The following is a 27,708-nucleotide window of genomic DNA, read 5'->3' as shown; positions in this document are numbered from 1 at the left end:
TTCCGAGGAGTAGTACATACTACAATCACCGTTACAAGAGAATTTTATATAATAGATTATAGGTTAAAATAAGTTTATGAGGATTTTTTTACCATTGGTTTTAATTTCAATTTAGGAGAGCAGTATTTTTTGTATATTTTAGTTATTTCTGGTGAACAAAGTTTTGTTTTGTTGTCCGTAACGATTTTCTGATCAATGTAGAGATATGATGAAGGAGATGCAGATAATAATAGTTATATTTGGCAACATTGAAGATAAATAAAATAAAATAAACTTCAATGGCAACATTCGTAATGTTGACAACACAAAGCTAAACAAAAAAAATACAAAATTAGCCGTTGATCTAATCTTGTGAGTGATACATGTGTCTGAGTATATCTCTGAGTTTCGATTAATAAGAATCGTAAAATCACGAAAATTGCAATGACGTAGTTGGTAAAATAATTACAAATCTGCTAGACTGATACTCAGATTGTTTAGAAATAAAACGGAGAATCTGGAAAAACAATTTACCAGAAACACAAATAATCAATTCCTCCGGTAAATAAGACGGAGGAACTAGAAACGACGGATAGGCTGAAAAAGCGCAGATTATTAAGGCAGCTAGACTGTTTGCTGAACAAGTCACACTTCGGTAAATAGGACGGAAAGATTTAAAAGCGCAGATTTTTAAGGCTGCTACTGATTGTTTGCTTTGATTTGGCTTTCTGATGGAAAAGGACGGAGTTGGCTTGTGAAGCGCAGATTTTTTCCATCCTTTTCCATCGGAAGTCCAAATCAAAGCAAACAATCAGCAGCATCTACTGCCGATTGTTTGTTTTGGTTTGGCTTTTCGGTGGAAAAAGACGGGATTGGCTCAGGAAGTGCAAATTTTTAAGGTTAATAATGATTGTTTTTTTCGATTTCGCTTTCCGATGGAAATATACGAAATTGTATTAGGAAGCGCAGATTTTTAAGACTGATGCTGTTGAAGGTTTGTTTTGATTTGGCCTTCCGATGAAAAAAGGCGAAATTGGCTAAGAAAGCGCCGATTTTTAGGACTGATGCTGCTGATTGTTTGTTTTATTCGACCTTGCGGTGGACAAAGACAAAATGGCTCAAGAAGCGCAGATTTTTAACGCTGCGAAAGATTATTTGATTGACGAGTAATTCCAGAGCGAGTTACTGAGCTAAACAATAAATCACGGTTATTATCTGTGGAGTTCTGTGATTGATTGTTTTGATTTGTCCTCCCGGTTGAAAAAGACGGAATTGGCTTAGGAAGTGCAGATGTTTAAGACTGTTGCTGCTTATTGTTTGTTTTGATTTGACCTTCCGATGGAAGAATCCGGAATCGGCTTAAGAAGCGCAGAATTGTTAAAACTGTTGCTGCTGATTTATTGGTTATGATTTGACCTTCCGGTGGAAAAATCCGGAATTGGCTTAGGGAGTGCAGATTTTTAAGGTTGCTCCAGATTGTTTTTTCAATTTCGCTTTCCGGTGGAAATAGACGAAATAGGCTTAGGAAGCGCAGATTTTTTAAGACTGATGCTGCTTATGGTTTGTTTTGATTTGGCCTTCTGATAAAAAAAGACGGAATTGGCTAAGAAAGCGCAGATTTATAGTACTGTTTCAGCTTATTGTTTGTTTTGGTTCGGTCTTCCAGTAGAAAAAGACGGAATTGCCTTGGAAAGCGCAGATTTTCAAGACTGGTGTTGCTAATTGTTTGTATTTGTTCGGCCTTCCGATGAAAAAATGACGAAATTGGCTTAGAAAGCGCAGATTTTTAGGACTGTTGCTGCTGATTATTTATTTTGGTTTGGCCTTCCGGTTGAAAAAGACGGAATTGGCTTGGGAAGCGCAGATTTTCAAGACTATTGCAGCTTATTGTTTGTTTTTTTTTTTGGCCTTGCGGTAGAAAAAGACGGAATTGACTTGAGAAGCGCAGATTTTCAATGCTTATGCTGCTAATTGTTTGTTTTGGTTTGGCGTTCTGGTGGGAAAAGACGGAATTGGCTTAGGAAGTGAAGATTTTTAAGACTGTTGCAGCTAATTGTTCGTTTTGGTTTGGCCTTTCGGTAAAAAAAGACGGAATTGGCTAGGGAAGCGCAAATTTTTTAACCGTTGCTGCTGAATCATAGTTTGTTTTGGTTTGACCTTCCAGTGGAAAACACCGATTGGCTTAGGAAGTGCAGATTTTAAAGGTTGCTGCTGCTGATTGTTTCTTTCGATTTCGCCTTCTGGTGAAAAAGACGGAATTGACTTAAGAAGCGCATATTTTTAAGACTGTTACTGCTGATCGTGTGTTTTGATCGGACATCTTGGTGGAAAAAGACGGAATTGGCTTAGAAAGCGCAGATTTTTAAGACTGTTGCTGCCGATTGATTGCTTTGATTTGGCCTTCTGGTTGGGAAGGCTGATTCCATGAATACTTTCCGATTATTCCGGCTCTAGTAAACGTAGCGTCAAGAAAAGCACGGTTTGGGAATACTGTTGCTAAGAATGTTTTTGGATGGGATAAAGAATATGCTAATGATCAATAATATTTTATGATTTATTATGAAAATCAGTAAATAAAAAATTCTACTGAGAATAGAGTTGAGAAGGAAAGTAGAGATGAGATGGAAGATAAACAGGAAGAAAATAAGATTTGTAGAGAGGGATAAGAGATGTGGAATATGGAATGGTAATAAAGAGTTTTTATTTATGCGTCCAAAACGAAGTTTTTTGAGCAAGTTTTATGAAAATAATCATAAGGAAGCCTAAAAAACGATTCAAAATCTGCTGTTTAGTATTGATGAAAGAATTTTTTTCCTTGCGTTTTGATGAGTATTTCCTAAATTTTGCCTAGATTCGCCCAAATATTGCTCGGTTTGTTGGTCGAAAATATAAAATCTAATGCCTGGACTTTGCCAGGTTTTTATATAAAATAGCTCAGATTTGTCCGACCCGGGTATGTGCTGAAAAAGTTCTGGCAACCTTAGGTGAGAAGAAACGTAGGAATGGGACCGACGATATGCAGAAAATCAAACAAATTTAATAAAAATAAAATAAAATAATAGTTGTATTCGAGAAAACTGAAGATGAATAAAAGAAAAAAATTTCCTTTAACAACAATATTTGTTATTTTAGCAACACTACTTAGCTAAGGGCAACCACAATTCATATGTATAAAAGAATGGACCAAAAAATGGATTTCTCGATTTAGCTTGAACATATGAAGTAAAATTTCCATTCAAACTTGAGCTTCGTTTAGCGACCCCTTAGATTTGACACAATGGGCTGAAAGTTGACGAGAGAGTTACTGGAGGGCCAAGGAATGATTTCAGTTGCTGCTAAAAAGTAAAAAAAAATCACTTACCTGCCGTTTTGTTGTAACAACAATTTGGTTATGGGATGCTTCCTTACATTATTTGTTTCACTTTTCTTTATAAGGAAGGTTTTTTTGTGTCTCAACTTTATGATCGAGCAACCAGGTTTTTTTTAAATACTGCTCTCAAATGTTTTAATCTCTAAAATTCTTCTTTGATTCGTAAAATGTACTTATACTTAATCTTATTTGCTTCTCTTAATAAATATCCTAATTAAAAATATTTTTAATGGCCTCCATTCTGCTGTGATTATTATAAATATCAAGCATAATGATGAAACTTTTTTTAAATGTCAGTCATTGAAAAAACTGAACTATAACTCTGGGATGTTTGTATAAATTTCTGAAGCCCTAAAGAACTTTCAAAAATGTTATGTTAGAGGTGTTTTTTGTGTTGTAATTTTCTAAAATAAGAAAAACTTGAAATGAAATAGTTTTCGAAAATGAAAAAAAAATCAATGAGGGCAGAATATTATCAAATCTAATAGTTTTTCAGTTCGTCTTGGAACAATTTTGTACCAAAGAAAGAAAGAACATAAGCTGTAAATATCATAAATTTCTCGAAAAAAATACAACGGCTCGCCGGCAGAACTTGAACCCGGAAATTGTGGGTTCATGTCCTGCCGTCGAGCCGTTGTATCTTTTTCTAGATATTTATTATATTTACGGCTTATGTTCTTTCTTTCTTTGATATCTCTATTTCCTCTTAAACTTCCCATCATCTTTGAAAACAGAATGTTACATTCAATGTTTTTAGTATATCTAGTTATTTTTCGTTCCATGTTCTGGTTAATTAACTTGTAAACATAAAAAAAATATGATCATTACAAATCCAATCATCCCTTTGAACAAAGTTCATTGCCTGTCTCTCGTGGCTGAAATAACACAGATAAAACACAAAACTGCCATACGCAGGGAAATCACATCGGATTGAGTTGCCCTTCCCAACACCCACAACATATTTGTCAAATTGTCATATCCCTGGCCACAAAATCGGAAAATAACTACACCACATTAACTCGACCTCCCGTTCCACCAATCAACTCAACTGGTAGGTTGCCGAGGTATCCAATTTGCTATATTCACGATGAAGGCTGCCATCAGCAGCGGCATGCATGAATAAAAATTTCGCCGGTGCGAAGCGAACGGTGAATGAACATTTATTCTAGCTCACCTTCTATCGCCAAGTTCGATCCACCATTGGCGAATTCAACCTCGCTCAATATAGAGCGCCAAAAATTGATTCCCCTTTTCGATGCAAAATCTAATATTGATATCGCCAGGTTGAAATTCCATGCACGCGTTCGAATAAAAAGGATATGGGAACCGGGATGAGAACGTTGATGTTTAAACGATTTCACCTTTATGTCCATCTGTTTTCTAGTCATCAAACGCCTGAAAATATCGGACATCCCGGGAGAACTCCGGGACCGAGCTAAACTTGGACAAGTTGTCCACTTTCGCATCAACGGTTGGCTTTTGGCAAATCATTCCAAGTCAGAAAGGTGAATGGAATTGGAAACAGAACTCACGCACCAAAAACAGAGGGTTTGAATTTTGATCACAAATGTATACACCCAAAGATAAAAACTTACACCAAATATGGCATCCCAGCTTCGTGTAACTATTGGCATAAAGATAAGTCCAAAACTAGTGTAAATCGGTGCAAACTCTAAATGGAATTGTTGAAAATTCGATTCTTGCTCTCTCATCGTCAATGTTTTACCTGCTTTTATTCTCATGTTCGTATTGTATGTATAATGATTACGAATATTTTACCAAAAATTGAGTCTCTTTTAAAAATGGTTATAAAAAAGCACTTTTTATGAATGGTTCATCTTTTTTTTTAAATTCAGATAATCAATAAATTTTAAATCAGTAGAACAATCTTCGATACGATAAGCAATCAGAAATAGAAAATGCCCCTTTCTTCCACCATCTAGGAATTTCAATCGAAAAAAAAACCTACCCATACACACAGTAGAAAAAATCCAATTTCCCAAATGTTTGACATCTCCAAAGTCAGTCGGCAAATAATTGTGCATGTTAATATTTAATGTATTCCGCCCCAAACGTCGTGGCACAAGTTTTCTAATGTCAAAATCGAAAACCCTCTCCCCATCTTTCAAAAACCTTTTCCTACTGGTTTTGGGAATCCTTTTCCCATTTTCCCGGAAAGGGGGAATGCGCTACTCCCAAAAGTGAAACTTGAGTAGTCGAGGCTGTGTGTTTGTGGGTGTAGTGTGTCGTATGTTTCCCCCGGTAAAGATGTTCTCGGTGTCTCGTATGCACAAAACGAGGAAAAACAGAAATAAAGATAATGAAGTGGAAAGTGTCAGGTTTGAAAAACGGAAATCGTTGTGGGCGTGGGCGACATCTGCTGGCTTCGAAACGAATGTATGTACTCCGTACTATGAAGGTATCGATCGATCGATTTGTTTCGTACGTTCGGTTTCAATGTTGCTTCAACGACGATGATGATGATGGTTTCGGCAAAGTGCAGTGCGAAATATGCCACCCCCATTATGGGCGAGCGACTACAAACTAGACTAGGCAGTGGGTGGTGGTGTTGAATCGACATCAATTCACCATGTATGGTCTCAACCCTGCTCCAGGGAACAATTTGCAATCATTTGGACGAAAGGCGTGCCTAGGGAAATGTGGCACTGGATAGGTTGACTGTTTTCTAATTATGGTCAATCAAATTAGATTGTTTGGAGCTGAAGGTTTATCTTTTCTTCAATCTTGTATCAATGGTAACATTAAGAGGTGTAAGAAGCATCTGAGGCAAAATTTGATTTGTAAAAAAACATTAATTGGCCTACGAAGCTGATTTGAGCATCCCTAAAACCATCGTATTAGCATGAGCACCGTAAAAACCCTATAAAATTTAAAAATTTTGAAATATATCGGTGAATTTCGGACTGTCTCTTCGACTGCCATGCCTTACTTGTCTTTTCTGTGGAAAGAACTCTCCCTTGTGCCAAAATACAATTGTTGAAAACGCAGGTTAAGGGTTTGGCAGGGAGGTTGCCAAGGAAGCGAGAAGAAGCCCGGTCGTTGATGGGTCCACTGAAAACCTCAGCAGTTCCCAGCAAAGGGAGCAGGTCCCAGTCGCAGGAAGAGGTGCACCAAGGTGCCTCAAAAAATGTGGCCTTTTGGAGGCAGCCGACATGATCGACAAGATGCAGGAGTTTGTGCGAAGCACCAACAACGTGCACACGCACATCAAGACCTAGGTGCCGAAATTGATGGTGCTCCCGCAGAGTGCCGTCAAGGAAAGAACGGAGCTCGTGCGGAAGGCCGAGGCTGCAGAGAAGGACCTGGAGGAAGCAAAATTGGTTTCTTCTCAAGGACTTTCGAAGGAGTCCAAGCCAAGAAAAACTGCAAAAAGAGATCGCGACTCCCCCGTCGTGAACGATTCCTCCAAAAAAATGGAGGGGTACGGACTATGAGGATGCCGACGGTGAAAGCAGTGCTGGAGGCTGGCGAATGGTTCGCAATAGGAAGGAGAACGTAAAAAGAAAGGTCGTTATGAAACCAGAACCACCCCCAAAACCCAAACCTCAACGGGTGATATCCAGGGGTGATGCCCTTATCGTGGAAGCGAAAGAAGGCACAACGTATGCGGACTTGTTCCGGAAGCTACGCGCAGAGCCAAAGTTATCTGCTTTTGATGAAAGCGTCACCAAAACAAGACGCACCAAAAAAGGCGAGCTGCTCTTCGAGCTAAAAAAAAGACCCGGCGGTAAAGAGTGCTGACTTCAAGGAGCTTGTCGAAAGCACCCTAGGCGATGAAGCGACTGTCCGAGCGCTATCACAGGTCGTGCCCATTGAATGTAAGGACTTAGATGAGTTTACCACTGCAGAGGAGCTCGTGAAAGCTCTTTCCAGCATACCTGGCATATTGCAACGATTCGCCTCTCACCAACAGCGGCCAACACACTACTGACGGTAGGGAGTGTAAGAGTTGGGTGGTCAATAGGGCATTTTAGAACCGCTCCCAGGATACCGAAGCAGATGCAACGCTGCTTCAATTGCTGGGATTTTGGTCATCTATCCCGAAGCTGTAACGATCATGACCGGTCACGATGCTGTCGAAGATGCGGTGAAGAGGAACACTTCGCTCGAGAATGCAAAAAAAACAGCCGAAGTGCATGCTATGCAAGCAGGCAGATGGCAATGTCCACGAAACTGGTGGCTTGGACTGCCCAGTATATACAAAGGCAAAGGCAAGCCAGTAAAACTGGAAATAATCCAGCTAAATCTCAACCATAGCGAGATTGCACAGCTTCTGCTGGAGCAAACGGTAGGCGAAAGAAAGTGTGATGTGGCGCTCCTATCAGAACCATACAGAATTCCGTCTGGAGACGGTAATTGGGCAGCGAACAGGTTTGGCTTAGCTGCTATCTACGCCACGGGACGTTTTCCTATCCAGGAGATAGTGGTAGATTCCTGGAGACGGATTCGTGATTGCTAAAATTAACGGCATCTTTTTCTGTAGCTGCTACGCTTCACCAAGATGAACGATCGGGGAGTTCAACACAATGTTGGATGAACTCACTCATGAACTGACAGGAAGGGCCCCTGTAGTGATAGAAGGAGACTTCAACGTTTGGGCGGTTAACTGGGGTAGTAGGTGCAACAAACTTAGGGGTCACAGTTTGCTAGAGTCCTTCGCGAGACTGGAGGTTGAGCCGTGCAACACTGGATCTATCAGCACCTATCGCAAGCATGGAATTCCAGACAGAACGTAAGTGATAGATATCACCTTTGCGAGTTCATCATTAAAAACTGATATGAAATGGAGAGTGTGTGACGATTATACGCACAGAGATCACCAGGCAATACGCTACAGCGTAGGAAACCGAAATCCGGTGGCAGTAAGGCAACTGCCAGCATATGAGCGAAGATGGAAAACCAAAGTTTTCGATAAAGAAGTGTGCACCGAAGCTATTAACATGCAGGAGGCATCGCGGGTCCATAATGCTGAGCAGCTGACAGACATGATGGTAGCGGTGTGCGAAACGACCATGCCCAGAAAGAATACACCGAAGTGGTGGCGACGGCCAGCTTACTGGTGGATCTCAGAAATAGCTGAGCTTTGTACTAGCTGTCTCAAAGCCAGACGACGAGCTCAACGGGCGAGAAACGAAGCCGATAGAGAAACGAGAGGTGCCGTTTACCAAGCAGCCAGGAAGGCACTTAAGCGAGCTATTAAAGCAAGCAAAGAGAACTGCTAAAGAGCGATATGCCAGAGCGTGATAACCCATGGGGCCAAGCCTATAAAGTTGCACTGGCGAGATTCGGGGGTCCAAGGTCGCCAATCGAAAAGTGTCCGGAAATACTGAGAGAGATCGTTGCACATCTTTTCCCGCAGCATGGCCCGACGCAGTGGCCACTTACCACGTACGACGCGGGTGCCCACGACATCGAGCCAGTAACAAACGAGGAACTTGTGGCTATCGCTAAGAAACTTGCGGTGAATAAGGCCCCTGGTCCAGACGGAATCCCAAATGCAGTGCTGAAGGTGGCGGTACAAACCATTCCGGATACTTTCAGAGTGGTGCTTCAAAAGTGTCTTGACGAGGGATCTTTTCCCAATTCGTGGAAAACTGCGAAGTTGGTGCTACTACCGAAACCTGGGAAACCTTTAGGGTATCATTCATCATACAGACCCATTTGTCTGCTGGACACCCTTGGTAATATTTAACAGACTTATTATCAACTGGAGAGGATAATATTTAACAGATTTATTATCAACACAGAAGGCGAAAGTGGACTGTCGGACAGACTGTTTGGTTTTCGGAAAGGGAGATCTACGGTGCACGCCACCCGAATGGTGACAGAGTACACGAAGCGCAAATATTAAAAGAAGCGGACAGGTGTTCAACATTGCGCCATTATGACAATCGACGTTAAAAATGCCTTCAACAATGCCAGCTGGAAAGCGATTGCAAAAATGCTTCACAGGATGCGTGTTCCCAATACCTTCTGCAGGATAATAGTAAGCTTCTTCGAAAATCGAGTCCTAACGTACGAAACCAAAACTGAATTACGGTCCACTGCCTTAACAGCGGGTGTTCCACAGGGTTCCATACTCAGACATGTGTTTTGGAATGCCATGTATAATGACGTGTTAAAGCTGAAACTACCAGCAGGCGTGCAGATAGTCGGATTTGCTGACGATAGCGTGCTCATGATCACTGGCGAAACAATCGAGGAGGTAGAAGACCGCAACGGTGTCCTTAGAAAGGGTTCGCATCTGGATGGAGGGAGTTAAGCTTCAAATAGCTCACCATAAAACCGAAGTTCTGCTCGTGACCAACAAAAGAGTTGTTTCGCACATGGAGATTACTGTTGGAGGGCACACGACATCTTCGAAACAGCAGCTTAAATACCTTGGAGTAATGATCGACAATCGCTTAAGTTTTGATGCACATGTCAAATACTGTTGTGAAAGTGCATCGAAAGTCATAGATTCATTGGCCTGGATTATGCCAAACTGCCATGGTCCAAAGAGTAGCAAGAGACGTCTCCTTGAGAGCGTAGCACTGTCGAAACTACGATACGGAGGAGCGGCCTGGAGCTCCGCGATAGAGGTAGAGCGCAAAAGATCCAAATTACGAAGCACACATCGGCTGATAGCCATGCGAGTTTCCTGTGCATACAGGACCATATCAGCAGATGCAGCTTTTGTCATCGCGGACATGATTCCCATCGACATAACTCTGGCGGAGGATATGGAGTGTAACAATGCAAGAGCTGTTAGAGGAGTGCGTAAAATTCAATGAGCAGCGTCAATGCTCAGGTGGCAGGAGCAATGGGACGCATCGAACAACGCAAGATGGGCGCATAGGCTAATCTCACGACTTTCAGACTAGGTAAATCGGAAGTATGCAGAGGTCAACTTCTACCTGATGCAGTTGCTTTCGAGTCATGGGTGCTTCTAGCAATACCTTCATCGGTTTAAGCTTATCAGCTCGCCCTATTGCCCGGAATGCGTAGATACGGAGGAATCGGCAGAAGATGCTATTTTCTGCCCCAGGTTCATTTCAAGGCGTCAACAACTTCAAAATTTGAACGCTGAAAACATTGTGAGTGAAATGTGTCGCGACGAACAGTCGTGGCGTGCTATGGTCGACGAAATCTCGCAAATCATGCGCGATCTAATAAGAATCAGAAAAGATGATGAACGGAGAGAGCGAGATAGTCAACCAAATTTGACAAGCTAACGGAAGGTCTTGGACCTCGTATGACACTACAATTCAAAAGCAACGCGATCTTAGGGCGCGGTATAACCCTAATCTGGACTCATACGTGTGGTGGGACTTCAAAGGTCTCACGTACTTAGCTACGACCTTCCCTGCAGCAAAGGGAAGCGGAGATACCATTCGGGGTGGTCGTGAAGGGATTCTATAAATAGCTTGGTAGTTTCTCAAACGGCCATGCCTTGGTGGTTAGAAATCCTGCGGGAGTGGATGCTGTGTCGGGCGCGAGTTACTTTGAAAGCGTTACCTAACCGGCACACGTCTCGGGGTCTTTCGTACCAGTCTGAAGTTGGCGATAGAGGAAAAGGAGAAGGGGGAAAAAATGAGAATGAGGATAAAGGAGAAAGACCAAAATTGAGGAAGAGGAAAAGGGTGAGATGTATAAGTGCATGAGCACAGCCTACCCCTTGATGTAGTATCATAGGGTGAAACCAAGAAGCACATCTGGCACACGAAGCCCAAGGTGGTTTTAGTGGGACGAACCCACTCACGGCAGCAAACACCCGGCTGTTATGGTTTGAATTCAAATTTCCATCTTGTAAAAAAAAACACAACACGACAGCCCAACGCCGATGGCGTCAGTCTACTCTGACCGTAGTCCGGTCTTCTTGAATCTCTTCGGATGGCTGCCCTTGGATTTTCGGCCCGCGGATTTTTCTGCCCATCGTGTGCCAGATCAAGAGCAGCTTGTCCTGAACTCGCACCGACAGTGGTTTACTCTCTTCCTACTACTTAGGTCCGCTACTAGGAAAGTATTGGATTATACCCGCAGTTTCCCCTGAAGGAAGCGTTACTACTCGGATACTACCCGACGGTAAGGTATCACGACATGACACGATTTCACCCTATGATAGTACATCAAGGATTGTGTTGTGCTTTTGCATTTATACATCGCATCTATTTCCTCTTTCTCCGTTTTTCTCCTTCTTTCTTGAGGAAGGAGAAAGGAGAAAGACCTGTGGACTGTTTTAAACATGTGCATGTGATACCATTGGACAGCCCAGGTGTTTCCTATAGCTGAAACCGAAGACGAATAGGTACAGAGAGAACAATCCACAAAGTCCGATACGAGAGACCGGAGTCCGGCTTTTTAAGCCGGGGAGAACGAGACTCTCAATCTCAGAGTCGTGAGTTCGGGAAACTTGGGGCGCACATGTGAAATTTAAGTTAACCCCTTCAGGAGCTATCTTAACCATAAGAGCCAGATTCCAACACTCTATGGCCACGGTCGCACTCACATGGATAACGTGGAACTCCTCGTCAATCCGAAGTAGCAAGAGGAGGATACTGTCAAGCGTGACCACGTCAACCTAGGGTGGTCGGATTTACCGGTTTTTTTCAAATCCGGTATTTCGGTATTTGTAATTTATAAAACCGATAAAACCGGTAAAACCGGTATTTTTTCAAAGTATATTGAATTCATGAAAAGGTTTCGTCTAATTACAGTAGTAATGGCATAAAATGCTTAGAATTTTTAACGCAATAGAATTAGCAACATTTCCAATGGAAAAAAATGGTGTTGTGCCTTAAAATTATTACTGTGTCATAAATCTATCGTCATCCTCATGATAATCATAATATTTATCATCTTCATTTTATTATAATAATTTTGCTGTGAAGTTGCGGGAATTCTTGAAGTTTCATATTATTTTCAACAAATTTTTGTCCTATACTCTGTAAAACAGCATTGAAATTTAAGAACAGATTTTACAGATTTATTTAAAGTTTATAAAGCCTTTCATGAAAATGGTATGAACTTGGTATACAAAGAGACTTTTCGTTAAAACGATTGCCTAACTAATCAAAAAACATTTTCACAAAGTTTTTGGTTGACTCACAGAATTACAGATTATTGTTATCTATAATACGGATGTTTTCCTCGCAACCTAGGTCGTGATCGCATCAAGTTTGCCTTCCCAAAAATAAAACGAAGAAATAGAAATAAAAATCTATTAAAAACCAATCAAAATTCATCAAAAAATATAGTTGTTTGGATCTGTACCACATACTTTTTGTTGCTATAAAACTGTTGCAAATTTATAAAAAGTTTGTCAATGCCTTGTCTAGAAAAAGAAAATGCTTCAACAGAGTTAAAAGTAAAAACAACAAAGCTCCATCAATTACGTCGAAAATATTGATAAAAAAATTCATACAAACAGTCTCACATTTGTTTAAATGCTGACTCTGTTAAAAATTTCGTTTGAACTGAACTTGGAATTGATGTAAACATGTGTTTAAATGCTGACTTGTTGAAACATTTCATGTTTTGAAACAAACTAGGAAGTTTATAATCAGTTTTCAATATTTTTCGTTATAAATTTCAAGTTTGTGAAAGTCCGGCACCGCTAAGAACGATTTTGATAAACTTGGCCTGTTTATTGATAAAATATTTTTGCAAATTTTACTAAATTCCTGCTTATTAATGAAAAATTTAGTGATTATTGTGAAGCAATCTTAAATTTCTTGAAGCTGTATTTTTTTTCAGTAATAGTCTTTAAATGTTGAGGAGCGTTGATTCGATAGCTGAACTGAAATGTGTAAAGTTTCATGAAAAAAGCCAGACAAGTTTTAGCATTAATCAAATCTCATATAAACCTTGCTGTAAGGTTTATTGAGCTTGGACTTTGAAGCTGATTGAACAAAATTTGAGTATTTGTACTCATAAATATTTGTTGAAAAAAAAAACATTTAGCTGTGTTAATTTTAGAAAAAAAATGCCAAATAATGATGAAAAATTTACCGGAAATACCGGTTTTTTACCGTCCCAAAAGTCGGTATTCCGGTATTGAGAAAATGGACGGTTTTACCGGTTTTACCGGTTTTACCGGTTTCGGTAAAACCGGTTAGACCACCCTACGTCAACCTTGCGGTACGGAGCGGCGGCCTGAAGGCAGGTCCTAGGAAGACAGTGTAACCTGCAAAGATTTAGCAGCGTTCAGCGGCTGATGAACCTGAGAGTTATCAGTGGCTACCGGATAATCTCGTTCGAAGCCACCTGCGTAGAGAAGGGCGTCATGCCATGTCATAGACCTTAGTTCCAATTTCAAATTACACTACATTCGCGCTAGTGCGCTCCAAGGTAAATTCATAGTAGAGACTTTTTCAGCAATACCTTGCCTCATTACGACTCAAAGCTTGAACTCCGCTCTATTGACTCGAGATCCGATATCTTCTCGCATTGACTGTTAACGTACACTTTACTCTCCTGTGCACGACTCAAGGCCTGATCTCTCCTCTAACGGTTTGATATCTGACCCTTCCTCGTATCGACTCGAGGTTAACACGCATAACCCTCCTCTTTTTGACTCGAGATCTGACCTCGCATCATAAAGACTCGGGGTTAAACTCACAAACTTTTTCTCTTGTAGATTCGAAGTCAGACTTTGTATCACCAGGGTTTGACGTTCGACACCCTTTACTCGTCATGTGTCGGTCGAAAGCAGCTCATCCTGCACTCGCGCTTGTCACAAAACTCGTGCGGGAGCTTAACGTAAAGACTCATACACTCAGGCAAATTCTTATTATAATTTTCATAAGATGCATCTTATGAACCGCTTTTTAGAGTGTAAAATAATGTTTCATAAGAGTCTTATGAAATTCTTTCAATTTTCATACGATGTTCTTATGAAACATAGAAGAAACGGCATTGTGAAAAAAATAATGAACACATTCATTTATAGCATAAGTTTTTTCCATTATCTAACAGTACGAAGCAATCGCCAGATCTTAGTTATTGATTATAGTTTTCCTTCAAGATTAAACGTTATTGTTATCTCCGGAATGGTAAGTTCGATTTGATGTTTTTGGTGTGGACGTTTAATATATATTAGTAAACAAAAATGCATTATTTGATTACTTTTCAGCAATCTGATCGGCAAAAAACGAAAGGTCGAAGATTAAGATGCGGACAAAAAAACATTGATGGAGCCGTCTGTTGATATGCTGTTGATGGTGGTCATGAATGATTTAATTTTTTACAAATTTGGCAAACAATAAAGTGAATGTTTTTAGCATGAAATATCTAGAATTCTTATTAGAAAGTGATTTACTGTTTCCATAAGAATCTCTTATGAAAAGCAACAACCTCTCATTGAAGTAGACGTTCATCTTCAGAATTCATTCGCGTCACAAGACAATCTTATGAATTTCATTAATTTTTCTTATGGCGCCACTTCATAAGAGAATCTTATGGCATACATAATAGTATTTTTCTGAGTGTATGATTTTTGACGAAGACATCATCTTAGACTAGCTCAAATGGCAGCGAGAGTCACTCTACTCCTCTAGAGGACTCAAGGGTCCTTAAGAATTTCCCGTCTATGGAATACCTTTTTGGGAATAAGGTATAGTCTTATCCCTGCAGCTTCGATTGTAAGAACCACTCTACTCAGATAAATTCTCTCCACTCATTCCTACTCACGAACACGACGCACTCTCGGCATACATTACTTTTGGAAGCTTCAAACCGTGCGTTGGGTCGAACGACCTTTACTAATCAGCGTCCTTTCAATAAGGTCAGTTTACTCTGACCGTTGTCCGGTCTTCTATTCTCCTTTTGGCTGGCAACCCTAGATTTATGACCCACGTCTTTTCTGCTTGTCGCAGCACACGTTCGAGACTCTGAATAATACGGCAAAAAAATCTGAAGACTGTATTGTGAGTTGTACAGATTTAAACTTACAAAGCAGCAACTCAAGTTTCAAATAAGCAAGTGCATTCCTTGTGCGTCAGGAAATTGTTGGTATGTATTGTTGTTTTCCAGCCTGCCGGCTTTCTTTATTTAAGTATATCTATGTGTATAACGTATGAGTAATGAGACTTTCATGGAAAGGGATTTGCCCGAATTTTGTTTCGAAACCAAAATCGACGATTGACATCTTCGAATGAAGGAAAACAAGGTAAATGTGAAGTGAAGTAGACGTTTGCCGAAAGTGAAGAGAGGCTGTAGTGAAGATGTTGAAACTTACGGTTTCCTAACGGCATACTTCAATGGCAGCAGACTTCTGCTGCCACGATCAGAACCAAAACATTGTTTGTTTTGGTTCCTTTTGCTTAGTCCAATTAGCAATCTAGAACAATACATCAATGATTGCTGATGACAAGTGATGATGATAAACGCGGTACAAATGTTTACAAAATCACACGGTTAAGTGAGACTACTTAAATTGGGTTCGTGGTAACACAACAGTGTTGCCAGATATTCTGAGTACGGATATCAAAGTACTCATTGAGGAATGAGTACTTTCCCGGTTGGGGAATTGTAAGAAGTGGAAATGACACCTAGCTATCGCTCATTAATATTGTTGTATTCTAATGACCTCACTGACGAAACTGAATAAAGATAACTCTATTCCACTACTGAAACCTGCGTTTTCAACAAAAGAGAAACTTAAAATGAAACTCTTTCGAATGAAGCGTTTTGCACGCATTTTTGAGTGACAGATGACGATTGAAAGTGAAATTTCAATGAATTTGTTTTAATAAAACTTGCTTTTAAATAAATCAGTTTGCTCATTACACATCATGAATAAAAACTGCACAGGTCTGCTCACATTCATAAAAAAATAGTTTGCGAATAGTTTGCGAAAACTCTACGCTTCAAGAGAAATTCTCACACATATTATCTCACAAGAAATGTTGACACTTCAGTTGCTTAAGCTCCTAGTGACATCTTAATCCCATGAATTGATGCAATTTGTTTCGCCACCTTTCTAGAAAGCTGAAAAGGAAAACTTAAGAGCCAGCCACAGACCGTTTATACCCCCTTTTCCGAACCCTTTTCCTTTTGGGAAACGTCAAGAAAACCATCAGAAACACCACCTTTCTTGAGTTATAAAGAGCAGCTGTAGAAGGAAGGAAAGTTCGTTTAACCCACGCGTTCGTCTGTCCACTTCCTGGACCTCAAAATCCTCCCGAAGGAAAACCCCAAAAAAACTTACCTTTGATGCAAATTTTATTCCTCCGGATAATCAATTTGGTGTCGTTGTGCTTCGGTGGGCCCTCGACGTGCAGGTGAATCCCGACTGGCACCTCCTTGGACACATTTCCGGAACAGAGCAAATGGACCGAGAAGGATTCAACCGTCCGGGGGATGATGCCACTGCTCGGGATGTTCAGCTCCGGATGTTGCAGCGCTCCCTCCAGGTCGTCGTAGTGAACCGATATCGTGTAGGGCAGCTGTCGAAGGAACGGAAACGGAAGCAGACCGAGAAAGAAAAAGCAGAAGAAAATAAGAAACAGGATTAGAGCTGGAAATTGAGTGTTTGTGTCGTGTTTATGCAGTGCTAGGTGCAGTGGTTTGAGCTGGAAAATTGCAATCAATAGCAAGGGATTAGCCCCTATACATGTTCCGATGTGTTCAATCAAAAGCGCAATTTCCTTTCATGACTTGGAGCTTTTAGCAAGGCACCTCCCAGTTCCAAGATTTAAAGATTCTTACTTATTTTTGACTGTTTGAATTAAATTTCTCAAACAGAAAGATCTGTTCACAGTTTAATGATAGATTTGAAAATGTCTATACACTAGAGTAAACATTCAATAAAAACGGGTTTAAATCTCTATTCTATTCTTATTTGTTTATTTATAGAGGATTTTAACCAACATGGTCATTCGTCCTCTTAGGAGATTTTTAACGTTTACAAGGTTTAAATCTCAGTTAAACCATTGTAATGTGACTTAATTATTTTCCGTTGATATTCACTACATTAAATTAAACATCAGAAAAAACAGACTGTAGATCAGCTATAAAACGCTTAAAATAGTTCTACTTTATGCATTATTAAGCTGATGCAAGAATCTACCTTTTGTATACTAAAACTAAAAAAAAAAAATCTTGGCCAGAAAAATGTTACTCCTGGCTATACGTTTCCATCCTGCTTTATCTTGTGATAGGATAGAGGATATGATATATTTGGGTTCTTTCAAACATATCAAATGCGGTTGCACTGGGACTTGGGAGGACAGTGCCAGTTATTGAAAAGCTTGTTCGGGCCTGTCCGGCATGGAATCTTATACCGATAATTCCATCTCCAAAGAAGTTCATTGTTGGAGTAAAGTCGGATTTGTGGATGTACTGACAAAAAGATAGTTCTATAGTTGATTAGGATTTAAAGACTAATAAATATCATAAAATGATTCTTAAAGATGAGCTGAGAAATAATTGTTTCACTTTTTTCACTTGTGTTTTTATTTTATCTAAATGATATTCAAGTTTAATCATCAGAATGGGGGCAGTTTAATTAGCTGTACGTTATCTAAACTTACGGGAAAGTCGGACCTGGTTCCAATCCTATTATATAAATCAAGTTTATAGGGATAAAATCCTCGATTTTACAGCTCTCCCTGTTTTGTCATTTTAAATCTATCTGCCACATTGCCTGTTTTCACCCGGACATGCCCGAATATTTATGGTCAGGCCTAGGATTACCATACGTACTCTTTTAAGTGTATATGTACTCTTTTTCGATCGAGAAATGAGCGTACTCTTCTTTTTGTTAAATCATGCGGAATGTACTCTTTTTGTTTATAAAGACATTTTATCAGAGAAACGAACTTTTTTCTTCCAGTTCTTAAGTTTGTGTTCCTATATGTTCATGAAGTCTAAAAGAAATGCATCACTTTATGCAATCATGGCACGTTATTTCAGGTTTCTCTACTTTGTTGAGTTGTTCAAACGATGAATGTAAATGAATAGCATCACAAATCGATTAAAATCTATTTTTTTTCGTTAAACACAAGTTTGCTATTCCATAAGAAGTACTTTTCTATAAGTATAGCTTCAAACGTTTTGAAACCGCTCTTAAGAAAAGCTTCTCTCAGGCGTCGAAATAAACTGTGCAGGCAATGAGTGCCTTTGAGTATGCAATTAGCGCCTAAGCAGTTAGCAAAGAGCACAACAGCAATTTGAACTCTTTTTGAAATGCAACATTCTCTCATTTTTGCTATGTTCTTATCTCTATCTTTTCGAATAATCCAACGAACCTTTGACTTTTCACTAAAAATCTGCAAGAAAATGAACAAAAACTAAAAATGAAATCTTTCAATTTGTTAAAGTTTTTTTTTTGAAAAGACATAAGTAACATAACTAGCAACTAAATGTCACTATTTTAATTTAAATTTCCTTTTCTCTCGTTTCTCCCAAATATTTTGAAATATGATTTCAACGTACCGTAATCCGGGTTAATATTGATCACTTTTTTTCAATATATTTCGATTATTTTTTTCTGTTAAGTGGAATGTGGCATGTTTTATATTTTTAAAACCAGTACTGGACTCCTATGAACGTAAAACATGGATGCAGAAATTTATTAGACCTCGTTAAATTTGATTTAAAAATCGTTTTCGTCTCTGTTCAGAATTTGTTGCTTTGGAGTGACATTCATCAGTCTCTATTCTGACGGTTTCAACGAATTTTCTTGATCATGAAGAATACTTAACACATTCGAAATATTAACAAATGCTAGTTTATCAATTTAACCTTGTTTTTTAACGTTTTATTTTAATAATATTTATAATCGAAAAAGAACTATGATTCTGCCTACATTTAGGGGCAAAAATAATTATAATTGCTAAATAGTTTGAGCTTCAAAATACAAATGAAATTTTACCTTCACAGATTCTGCTAGGCCCTCCCACTATTTCCATTTTCATTTTTTCTTCAAAGTTAACGATTTGATAGGGTTCCTATTCATTTGTCCAATTAGACCCCCCCATTGGGGATCGAAAACATCAAGCGAGGGATTCTACTCTACACTCAAAATTTTAAATTTAGAACGAACCAAATTATGTAAATAGAGTAAATTTAATGAACAGTTTAATGAATTTCTATTTTCGAATTTTGGATCCTGTATCCAGTTCAGGATTTTTTATTTTAAGTTCGAATAATCATAAGAATTTTAAATAAAAAGCTGCTTTCAAATCTTGGTAAAAATTTGGTTTTGCATTTCATATCAAATTTGAATCATGTTTTTCGAGATCAAATGCATTTTCAATATTTTGATAACAGTTTTTTAAAAAAAGAAAATTTTGTTTTATATTCAAATCCGAAATTCTTGAACTTGATTTCTACACAAAATTCAAAAATTCAAAGCTTCAAAATGGCAATCCAAATTTTAAAAGAAAGATTCAGATCTTTGTAAATTCATATTTTGATTCTGATTCACAATAAAGATTAAAAATAAATAATTTAAATAGTGAATTTTGATTAATCCTGTAGGGGAGATGGGGGCATAATGGCCACCTTAAGGAAAACGGTTATTTAACCATAGAAAATAGCTATAATATGGAGGTTACATTATTGTTTCGTGTTCAGACACTTAAAAAGCATATTCCCTAACGGGCTGAAACGTGAAAAACTAGATGAAAACGTTAAAAAATGCATTTTAAAAAAATTTGCCAAAAGCTGAAAACCAGCCACTGTGGAGGCATAATGAGAACCCCTCCTGAGGCAGTATGAGCACCATTAATCAGAGCAAGATGTACGTTTTTGCCGGGGAATCTAGCAGCGAATTCAATTCGATGAAGTCAGGTGAGTCGTAGATTCATCAAACAAAGCAATAACAAAATAATCTAGGTCTGTTTGTAGAATACAAACAATTCACGCACGCTCATACATTAAGTGCTTTGTTCGGAGGATGATGCTACTAGCCGTATAATGTAACAATAAAAAAATCGATCATGAATTGTGAATGGAAAAAAATCACCTCGAACAGAAATCTAACTCTAGTCTTTTGATTACCTCTGCGACACCTTACCAATAGGCTAAATCGTCGGATGAAAACTAGTCAAGGTGTGGCGCTATAAATCAATTTTAATTCGCTGCTAGATTCTACGGCAGAAAATGCTCATTATGCCTCGATAATATGGTGCTCTATATGCCCCTAGTCAACAAATTTAAGTAAAAACGTGTTTTAAAATTCATAAAAGTGAAAAATCAAAAATTTTATGATGGTAAAAATTGAGAAACAATGTGTACATCATGTTGCAGTGCGTACATTATAGATCAAGGTTATTTTAAGATCATAAGAGCTTATTTCGTGGTGCTCAAAAATTATAATATTTTCGTAACTTGAGAAACAAGCTAGTTTTATTTAAATATCTCTGTAAAGATGATAAGGAGATTCCTTTTTTTGTGAAAAATTAATACTATAGGAAGTACGAAACAAATCCTCATGAAAATTTATTCAAGAAAATACGCACTTTCGTAGAAAAGCGTAGTTCTCATTATGCCTCGGGTGCTCGTTATGCCCTCATCTCCCCTATTTGAATTTAAATTTCCTTGTTTCTCCCGTTTCTCCCAAATATTTTGAAATATGATTTCAACGTACTCTTTTTTGCGTTGAAGCATATGGTAACCCTAGTCTGGCCTGATTTACTGGATTGCGTTAAAAAATATCCAGATTATGCCTGGATTTGTCCAATCATACAAAATTTCAAAAAGAATGTCAATTGACTATTTTGGTCATGTTTTTCTCATTTCACCATTTATAAATGTCAGAAGAAAAAAAATCCAAAACTATGTCTCAACTCTAGTGTCATAGCATACTTTAAGGCGCTATTTTATGAATTTAAGAGAAAATCAACTTTCTTAGCCCTTTTTGCCAGACAATTATTGTATAAATAAATAAATAAGTCGTAATCTTGTAATCAGAAATGATCGCGATCGAGAAGAAGAAAAAAAAACATTTTTGAACTCTAGGGATCAATTGAACCCATAATGAACATTTTAGAAACCTTTACCTGAAAAATGTTGAGAGTTTACTATTGTTTTGGAAATATGGTATTATGAAGTTCATATTATGTAAAAAAATTAAGTACATACACTCTAACGATTTATGTATTGAAATATAAATTTTTGTTTTAATTTTTGAATGTCATAAACATTTTAAAGTGATCAAAAAAATCTATATAGCTAAGGAATCAAGATCAGGCTTCCGAAAAGTACTAGCGAACGACAGTACTCTTGCGAATGTCGCACATGCACCTCGATGAAAGCTTCCCGAATATTTCTTCCCCGATAGTTTTAAAAGGAGCGGTCTTGCGATGTACAGCGATGGCTTGTTTTACCTCAAGCGAGAGTTTGTTCGTGGGTATGAAAGTTTTTTAAGCTTCGCGACAGTTTTGGAAAAATCTTCGTGACAGTTTTCAATGCGTTGAATTTCGCATGACAGTACTACTCACTCCGTCCGACTGTAGCCGAGATTCGCTCGGGCTGAGTTGATTTCGAACGAACGTATTTTCCTTTTGCTTGAAGCTACTGCGGGTGGTGATCACCCCAATCACCCTCCCCACCCCTTTCCGCCTAACCTGCACCGGCACCACACATCGCGTTACGCCTCGGTCGTATGCTGCTGCTCGGTGTGAATATATGGCTCGTTCGATCTATTCGATCCGAGCAGCAGCGCATACGATCGGGTATGGGTACGGTGTGGGCTGGGCACGACAGTCACCCGTGACAGTCCTGCAAAAACTGTCACGCCCTGCAGCCGACAGTTAGGATGGAATTATTTTCGAAACAGGAGGATGGGGGGATGAAAACCGAACTGTCGGTTGGGTTCGCTACAGCTTAAAGCACAACACTTTCGGCAACGCATGCTTTGAGCAGATTGTTCAGATACAGCCTGGGTTCTCGCACGTGTGCGATGTAGCCGAAGCATTACGATTCGTTACCGACGGTACAGCAGCAAACCGAGTGGTAAGGAAAACCGAGACAGTTTGTTTGGCAAGAAAAAAGCTGTCATAGCAAAGCTGTACTTTTCGGAAGCCTGATCAAGATATAGCTAAGGAATCAAGTATCCCCAGGGATCAAGTATCTTCATTCTCCTCTACCTCAAGATTGGAAATTAAATTTTTACTCACATCTGGCAATTTCAAAACTAAACCAAGTTTTTCCGAATTTGAAACTCATCTTATACAATTTTAAACGTAGAAAAAAGTTTTAAGATATTTTAACTTTAGACTTAGTTATTGATGATTATTTGTAAAAAAAAATATGTTGATAAAAGTTACCCCGTTGATGAATGTTACCCCCTTTTAGCGGAATTCAATTTCGGATAGTCATGCAACGAAAAACGCCATTCTAATGAACCAGCAACCGTTTTCGCGACATTTTTGTGGGAAATGGGAAAACTTAACAATCGAAGAACGGGTTTTGGAAAGAAACTGATACGTTTTTAATGGGGGTAGTTTTCCAACTTTTCAATAAGAATTCTCATACAGAAAAGGTATTTTTTATTAAGTGTAAGGAAAATTATACTTTGTTTTAAAAACATAATCTTATTTTATCACATTTTTATAATTGCTTGCAAAACGAGGTTCGTACGGGATCAGCTAGTAAATAACATAAAATGATTCTTAAAGATGAGCTGAGAAATAATTGTTTCACTCTTTTCACTTGTGATTTTTTTTTTAATTTTTTAACAATTTTCAAGGTTAATCAGCAGAATGTAGGTAGTTTTAACAGTGGGACGTTATCCAAACTTACGGGAAAATTGTGCCTGGTTCCAATCATATTACAAGAATCAAATTTAATAGGGATGAAATCCTCGATTTCATAGCTCTTCCCGTTTTGTCACCTTAACATAACTTGCCGCATTGCAGGGTTTCACCCAGACTTGTTCGGATATTTAATAACAAAAAAATCAAGAAAAGTTTAGTCTGGACTTGTTGACTGGATTGCATTAAAAAGTATCCAGATTTGCCTGAATTTTTTTCAATTTATCTGCACATCATGAAAAAAATCTAATAAAGCAATTAAATCTAAATAATCGGTTGAAAACAAAAATGTTGGTTTTTTCCCCAATTTTGCTCGGATACTTCCCGGATTTTGAGCTCGAAATCTGATTCTCACCATTTTGAAACCGTACGTACCCTAAAACGCATCATGGAATCGGAATTAGAAAACGATAATCCATAATAAATAGCGGTATTTTATTCAAACAAACGGGAAAATAGTGCCTAGATGATTTGATGTACTATAATTATGGTAATTATGTTAAGTTGAAAATGATGTTGTAAATTCAAATATGAGGATGGCTAAAACCAAAGTAAATATTCCAAGATGTAGTTTCAGCTATAATTGACAGTTTTTTCGGCGCAAATAGGTAAGGTGAAATTTAACAGCTAACTTTTTTGCCGAAATATTTCATTTCATATTTTCGTCTGCACACAGACCTCAATATTCCGCTGTATTAACTTGTTGCACTAGAGATCTTTGAACAGAGATCTGCAGAGTTGGGGAATTACCTCGAAGCTTAAACAATATGAAGTTGGGGTTTTCCAGGTTCATTTCCATATGTTTGATAGGAAATAACCCAAGAAACCAAAAGTTCCATAGAACGGTCTCTTAGAAGCTTACTCAGACCTGTTGCAGGGCTGTATAGCATTCTACACAGCTTAAAATTTAAGTTTTTATCGATACATTCAAGTTTCATAATCAATGCTGAGCAGAAGGCTATTCAGCCATTGCATGACACTTTGAATAAAAAGAATTTTTTCAAAAAGAATTGTAGGTATTTACTTTACACCACTCTTCTCATTGAAATTCTATTCATTTAATATTTATTATACTATTACCGTTTCTCTTAATGAATTTAATACTTACATGAACAATTTTTATGAAGATTTGAACCGGGACCTTTTTGATGAAAACTGAACACGCTACCTCTGTACCATAACCAATGCTTAGATTGATATTAACGAAAACTTCTATTTAAAGTTAACTCAGGTTTATGAACTTTTCCGAGTAGGCTTCCCAAGTAACCAAAAGTTCCATAAAACAGTCTCGTAAAAGCTTACTCAGCTCTGCTCGAGCGCTGTATAGCATTCTATTCAGCTGAAAATTTAAGTTCTTATCCACACTTTTAAGTTCTATAATCAAAGCTGAGTAGAAGGCTATTCAGCCTTTGCAGGAAACCATCAATAAAACAGAAAGGAAAAAAAAAGCATTCATGTATTTTTACTTCATTTGGAATCTACCATGTTCTCAAATCTGTGTAGGACTATTACATACCTCCTTTTTAAATGAATTTCATGCTCACTTTAACAATGTGTATGCTTGAAGATTTGAACCTGGACCTTCGTGGTGAGAACTGAACACGCTACCTCTGTACCATGGGCAATGCTTATATTGAAGTGATTTTGAACATCAATTTAAAGATGATTCATGTTATCACCTTTTCAAAGTAGGCTAAATATAAAAAATGTAAACATTAGTTTTCATTAATGATCAATCAATTTCTTCCAAACCAGACTCGCACGATTCGAAAACAAACGTAAGTTTTTCAAGGTTTAGTTTTGTTTTTTGTGATATGTGTGCCTTACTTTTTCTTTTAAATTCTAATTGAGAAAAAAAAACTCCAAGTGGTGAATCAACGAGTTCTTTTGAGAAACATCCGACAATGAAGTGCTGCGGAATCTTCAACAAGAGAAAATGAAGGCCAAATTGAGCTAGTGAAAAAGTACGATTTTTTGAAGAAGTTTTATTTTGTATTGCTTCACTAACGATAATTTTGTAAATTTTAGATTCTTGATGGGAGAAAACAATCGCAATTCTTCAAAATGTATCAGGAACAAAAATTTAAGGACGCATTGTTTTCGGTTGCTCTTAGCGGAAACACAAATGCACGAAGAGATTGATGATTTAAGTGCTTCCGGTAGCAAGAAACTACCTACGGTGCCAACTACCCAAGTAACCAAAAGTCGCATAGATACTTAATTTTGTGCATCAAAAGTTCACATTTGGCTGGATAAAAGGTACTCGAGAGAAATGAAAATAAGTGCTTGTTTTGGGATTCTGAACGAACAAAAAAAGTCTAAACAAGTAGCATAGAACATTTTTGTGCGTTGCAAGTACCTTAAACAATCCAGGATCCATTTTGGCTTATCGTGCTTCGTTACGAACTTTTAACGAATTTTTTGGTTCCATACAGAACTTCTTATGAACTTTTTGGTTCCTTGCAGAACTTGATACGAACTTTTTGGTTCCATGAGGAACTTCTATAGAATTTCATTGCAAACGTTTGCGTTAAGATTTTGCCCAAGAGTGAATAACAAAATATCAGTGCTACGAATATACGAACAACGAATTAATCTTTCAACTGTTGTAATCAAAATGGATAGATGGCATAAATCTAACATATATTTCACTTTTATTTTGTTTTCACAATATTCATATCTAACAAACTGAATAAACACATCTCCTTGTTTACAATCCGATTTCCTTTATTTATCCATTGCGAAGTTATTATTACAGCTGAAGCTGGAAAACCTCCAGGACCTAGAGCAAATTTATTACCGGCTAGTATCGACGGTAGCTTTTCGCAGCTGTTAGCAATATTCTACAAAAGGATCAACTTGAATCTAACTTTCTCTATTCCTTTTCTATATTTGAAGCAGTTCCGCAAATCTTGATTGTCATGATTGAGAAAAACCTTGATGAGCAATCACATGAAAGCCCTCTCCATTTTTAAACTGAAATTGGAAACAGATAGTTAGAAAATTAATAAAAAAAAAATACAAAAATAACAAATAATTTACTCACATCTAATTTCGATTCCTCCTTGTTTGTTTTGAAAAAAATTATACATCCTTTGATAAATAGATACGAATGTTTACATTTTTACAATATCGCCTGCTTTGAAAAAGCGATAATTCTAAGTTTCTTTTATATTGATGTTTAAAATAACAGCTATCTAAGTATTGGCCATGGTACAGAGGTAGCGTGTTCAGTTCTCACCTCGTTGGTTCAGGTTCAAATCTTCAAGCATGCAAGTTTTTCAAGTAAGTATAAAACTCGTTCACAGTTAAAGCAACATTAAATTAGAATAAATAGGTATAACAATCCAAAGCAAGGAGAAAAGTATGATTCTTTTTTCATTAATTTTTATTTTTCGAGGTCTCGTGTGGAGGCTGAATAGCCTTCTACTCAGCTTCAACTATGGACTTTGAAAGTATCGATAAGAACTTAAATTTAAGGCTGAGTAGAATGCTATTCATTCGTCAAACAAAGCTGAGTAAGCTTCTAAGAGACTGTTTTATGGAACTTTTGGTTACTTGGGTAGTGACGTTAGTGAGTAAGGTTACTCTAGGTTCTGGGGGAGCCTCTCTGTTTCTACTGTGTCAGCTTTTCATCCAAGGAGAAAATCAAAAACAGAATTGTACGCTTTTCACGGCAAAAAATTTTCGCATCAAATATTGGGAAAAATATTAATTTAATCAGCCCACATTTCCAATCCATTTCCATTTAATCAAATGGAAAACTTTGACAAACCTCCATGAAGAAAATTAAGTAAAATGAGGAAGCATAGCAATGTAAATGAGAAAATATGATTCGGTGTGAATATATACTATCATTTTAAACAATTCGAAAGCAAAATTTGGTTTTTTTGTTTGTTTGGCTCAAAAACTAAACTATGGATTATAATTGTTCAAAAACTATAGAATTTGTGGAAAGCTGGTGAAGAAACTTATTTTGGATTCTTTTCCTAACATCATTTTTGTTCAATCGCCGACGGAGATAGTAAAACAAACCATTCTTTTATTTTTTTGTAAATAATTTGAACGTTTGCATTGAAGTTCTTTAGAAGTTCCTCATGGAACCAAAACGTTCGTAACAAGTTCTGCATGGAACCGAAAAGTTCGTAAGAAGCTCTTCATGGAACCAAAAAATTCGTAAGAAGTTCGTAACGAAGCACGATGGTCCAAATTGAATCCTGGATTTTTAAAGGTACTTGGAACGCACAAAAATGTTCTATGCTACTTTTTTAGACTTTTTATGTTCGTTCAGAAGTCCGATTCAAGCACTGATATTCAATTCTCTCGAGGACCTTTTACTCAGCCAAATGTGAACTTTTAATGCACAAGATTAAGTATCTATGCGACTTTTGGTTACTTGGGTTAGTATTAAAAATGAAAACATTTGCATCCATCAAATTTTGCATCATTTATTTTCAAAGCGGACTCACATGGTTCGTGATTAAACGTGAGTTTTTAAATGTTTGATTTTTCTTTTTGTGAAATGTGTGCCTTACTTTTTTCCTTCAAATTCTAGTTTAAAAAAAGAACCCCAGACGGTTGGTTTACAAATTTCTT

General features: G+C 37.9%; 1 protein-coding gene across 2 annotated transcripts in view; it reads right to left on the bottom strand.

The window, feature by feature from the left end:
• LOC129758738 (tyrosine-protein kinase RYK) overlaps nt 1–27,708 on the bottom strand; it is a 441,697-nt gene that overhangs the window by 236,776 nt on the left and 177,213 nt on the right. For both annotated transcript variants that reach the window (XR_008740054.1, XM_055756340.1), the window contains exon 5: nt 16,560–16,797. Coding sequence is in view for 1 of the 2 variants with exons in the window: in XM_055756340.1 (XP_055612315.1) it covers nt 16,560–16,797 (238 nt within the window). In the remaining variant the exon portion in view is untranslated. The remainder of the gene's footprint in view (nt 1–16,559; nt 16,798–27,708) is intronic.

This window comes from Uranotaenia lowii, chromosome 3, assembly GCF_029784155.1.
Source record: "Uranotaenia lowii strain MFRU-FL chromosome 3, ASM2978415v1, whole genome shotgun sequence".
Taxonomy (NCBI): domain Eukaryota; kingdom Metazoa; phylum Arthropoda; class Insecta; order Diptera; family Culicidae; genus Uranotaenia; species Uranotaenia lowii.
The sequence above is the reverse complement of the archived record's forward strand: the minus strand, read 5'-3'. Positions and strand labels throughout refer to the sequence as shown.